The sequence below is a fragment of the Corvus brachyrhynchos genome, unplaced genomic scaffold, assembly GCF_000691975.1.
Source record: "Corvus brachyrhynchos isolate BGI_N302 unplaced genomic scaffold, ASM69197v1 scaffold176, whole genome shotgun sequence".
Lineage (NCBI taxonomy): Eukaryota > Metazoa > Chordata > Aves > Passeriformes > Corvidae > Corvus > Corvus brachyrhynchos.
This window is the reverse complement of record NW_008238435.1, coordinates 258,711-262,220: the sequence shown is the minus strand read 5'-3', so window position 1 is coordinate 262,220 and position 3,510 is coordinate 258,711. Positions and strand designations below refer to the sequence as shown.

General features: G+C 40.3%; 2 protein-coding genes across 2 annotated transcripts; both read right to left on the bottom strand.

Annotated features, from left to right (window-relative positions):
• Positions 1-545: 545 nt before the first annotated feature.
• On the bottom strand, positions 546-1,646 carry LOC103617172 (taste receptor type 2 member 40-like). The gene is made up of 2 exons (XM_008635434.1): positions 1,638-1,646; positions 546-1,163 (listed from the first exon to the last, which is right to left on the bottom strand). Exons 1-2 carry the CDS (start codon positions 1,644-1,646, stop codon positions 546-548), a joined length of 627 nt encoding a protein of 208 aa, XP_008633656.1.
• A 117-nt stretch (positions 1,647-1,763) lies between these two features.
• On the bottom strand, positions 1,764-3,205 carry LOC103617171 (taste receptor type 2 member 40). The gene is made up of 3 exons (XM_008635432.1): positions 3,196-3,205; positions 2,473-2,725; positions 1,764-2,406 (listed from the first exon to the last, which is right to left on the bottom strand). The coding sequence occupies exons 1-3, from the start codon at positions 3,203-3,205 to the stop codon at positions 1,764-1,766; spliced, it is 906 nt and encodes a 301-aa protein (XP_008633654.1).
• Between the last annotated feature and the right edge of the window lie 305 nt (positions 3,206-3,510).

Below are 3,510 nucleotides of genomic sequence, written 5' to 3'. Positions count from 1 at the left end.
ACGACGCTTGAAAGGCCATGCCATTCTTTCCTGTACCATACTGGGATGTAATAGACACCTTTAGAATCAACAAATATTTTTCTAGAATTCAACCAGAATTGAAAATTATCAGCAAAATATTCCAAAATTATTTGCAATACCTCAGCATCCTCAATAGGAGCTTGTAGTACGCAGAAACAGCATTCAAGCATAATATTCACAAATAAAATGAGACCATGCCTGGGCTCAAACAAGTCTGTTCTGTTTGTATCATAAATTGTAACTTACATAATTTCAAGTGATTACATCCTAGCCTGAGTCTTGGCCCTGTTTTTCTGTTGTCTTAGAGAAACCGTGATGATTTCCAAGGAAAGTAAAGCAAATAGGAGACAACTTACACAATTCTTCAAGACTCACATCCAAGTCAAGCGAATTTCCACCTTCTTCATGATTCCAGATCAGGGCTCTAATCTACTCATCCCAGTGTCTATTACTTTATTTATTTGGTGACTTCAATTTAATTCATTTGGATCTAAACTAGAAAGCCCAGGCTAAGCCCATGTCTTTCACGTGGATGTGGTTCTGAGTGGACATTTAGTGTGGTGCCAAATCCTAGCTGTCAGCTCTCGAAATTTTGGATTGCTCCAAATTAAGACCAATGTGTGTCCTGTGGGACAGGCAGCCATTACAGCTTCACACACTGATTGCGCATCACTTAAAAATGAAAAAGTATTGCTTAAGAGAAGAAGCAAACAAGCAAAATATGTAATGTAGAAGATAAGTAAGGAACAGACTGACTTGATGGCACTGGTATGGGCCTCTAAGCTGGGATCCCTGAAGCCACTTGCATTATTTTGCATCTGTCTGGTGTGTACCAACAGAGACCGAATCAGCAGGACACTTGAAACAACAGACAGTAATAAAGGCAAAGCTGTACTTGCCTCACAAAGATAAATCAATAAAGTCAAGTTGTCTTTCCTTGTGGTTCTCATTGCTGAAGAGTTTGTCATGGGTAAAGGAGCAGTGAAGTTGTTGTGCCCATTGTAGAGATCTAAGGCGAAGGGAATTGCGGCTGTGAAGGAGTGGAGGCATGATGTGAGCAGCATCCAGGGTACCAGCCTGGCAATTCTTTGCTTCATCCAGATGAAGAAAGGCCGTGTAAAACTGGCACCTGTGAAACATTTCTGTCATGAGGGGAAGGAAGACTCCAACACAAGACATCCTTTGACTTGGTATTTTTTAATTTTTAAAGTTAAACAATTCTGTCACAAACTCAGGTCAAATTGCTGCAAACAGATTGACAACATCCAAGCCAGCTGTTTTACACCAGGATGGGCTTAGTGAACACAAGGCTCAAGTGATGTATGCTTCAGGGACAGTCAGTTTAAAAGTAAATAAACTCCCACTGCAGCTGGAAAGGGTCCCAAAGCTCCAGTCCTGATGTAACAATAACGCACTGCCACTGATCACTATTTCAGCAAGAGCAGGAGGATCAAAAGGCCTTCTTGTTCTTTCCTGAATAATGCTGGAATCTGATTCATGGCCTTGTTTTCCTGTTGTCTTAGAGAAACCATGATTATTTCCAAGGAAAATACAGCAAATAGGAGACAACTCACACTTCGTAACAAGACTCACATCCAAGTCAAGCAAATTTCCACCTTCTTCATGATTCCAGATCAGGGCTCTAATCTACTCATCCCAGTGTCTATTACTTTATTCATTTGATGACTTCAATTTAATTCATTTGGATCTAAACTAGAAAGCCCAGGCTAAGCCCATGTCTTTTACGTGGATGTGGTTCTGAGTGGACATTTAGTGTGGTGCCAAATCCTAGCTGTCAGCTTTCGAAATTTTGGATTGCTCCAAATTAAGACCAATGTGTGTCCTGTGGGACAGGCAGCCATTATAACCATACATATGGTTTCCCCATCACTTAAAAATGAAAAAGTATTGCTTAAGAGAAGAAGCAAACAAGTAAAATATGTAATGTAGAAGATAAATAAGGAACAGATTGACTTGATAGCACTGGTATGGGCCTCTAAGCTGGGATCCCTGAAGCCACTTGCATTATTTTGCATCTGTCTGGTGTGTACCAACAGAGACCGAATCAGCAGGACACTTGAAACAACAGACAGTATTAAAGGCAAACTTATAGCTGCATTACAGAGATAAATCAATAAAGTCAAGCTGTCTTTCCTTGTGGTTCTCATTGCTGAAGAGTTTGTCATGGGTAAAGGAGCAGTGAAGTTGTTGTGCTCATTGTAGAGATCTAAGGCGAAGGGAATTGCAGCTGCAAAGGAGTAGAGCCATGATGTGAGCAGCATCCAGGGTACCAGCCTGGCAATTCTTTGCTTCATCCAGATGAAGAAAGGCCGTGTAAAACTGGCAACCTTGATGCAATAGAAGACACTAAGCCAGGCACCAAACCTGAAGAAAGCCCGTGTAAAACTGGCAACCTTGATGCAATAGAAGACACTAAGCCAGGCACCAAACCAGAGACTGGAGCAGTTCAGAAACATAAAAGCTGTATTGGAAACTATAAATACATTTTCTTCACGATACAAGTGTTCAGAAAATATACTCATGAAAAAATCCAGTATAGTCCAGGAGTGCAAAATGATTCTAGATGAACTCAGAGAGATCATGATCATATCATATGGAGACCATGTTTTGCTCCCAATGCAGCTAGATGCACTGACAGCCAAGATAATTCCATTTTGGTATGAAATAATTGCCACAGCCTCTTCTTACCCTGGGTCATCTCCTTTTCTATGCTTTACATGCCTAGATTTGTTTTTTACATGCCTAGATTTGTTTTTTTATGTCTGATGCCTTAATCTCTCCATGTCTTGCACTGTTGATGGTTTCCATTTTGGTATGAAATAATTGCCACAGCCTCTTCTTACCCTGGGTCATCTCCTTTTCTATGCTTTACATGCCTAGATTTGTTTTTTACATGCCTAGATTTGTTTTTTTATGTCTGATGCCTTAATCTCTCCATGTCTTGCACTGTTGATGGTTTCCAAGCTGGTATGAAATAATTGCTACAGCCTCTTCTTACCCTGGGTCATCTCCTTTTCTATGCTTTACATGCCTAGATTTGTTTTTTACATGCCTAGATTTGTTTTTTTATGTCTGATGCCTTAATCTCTCCATGTCTTGCACTGTTGATGGTTTCCAAGCTGGTATGAAATAATTGCCACAGCCTCTTCTTACCCTGGGTCATCTCCTTTTCTATGCTTTACATGCCTAGATTTGTTTTTTAACACAAGACATCCTTTGACTTGGTATTTTTTAAAGTCTTAAGGCAGGCACAAACTCAGGTCAAATACAGGTACATTGCTTCAAACAGATTGACAACATCCAAATCAGCTACATTACATCAGAAGGGCCTTTGGGAACATGAGGATGAAGTCATGTGTGTTTCGGTGACTGTCAGTTTAGAAGTAAATAAACTCCCACTGCAGCTGGAAAGGGTCCCAAAGCTCCAGTCCTGATATAACAATAATGCACTGACACTGATCACTACTT

Bases quoted from the DNA above. Each gene is read 5' to 3' on its own strand.
- LOC103617171 (XM_008635432.1), bottom strand. The intron at 2,407-2,472 runs GTTTGGTGCCTG...GGCTTTCTTCAG, and splicing joins CTGAACTGCTCCAGTCTCTG to GTTTGGTGCCTGGCTTAGTG.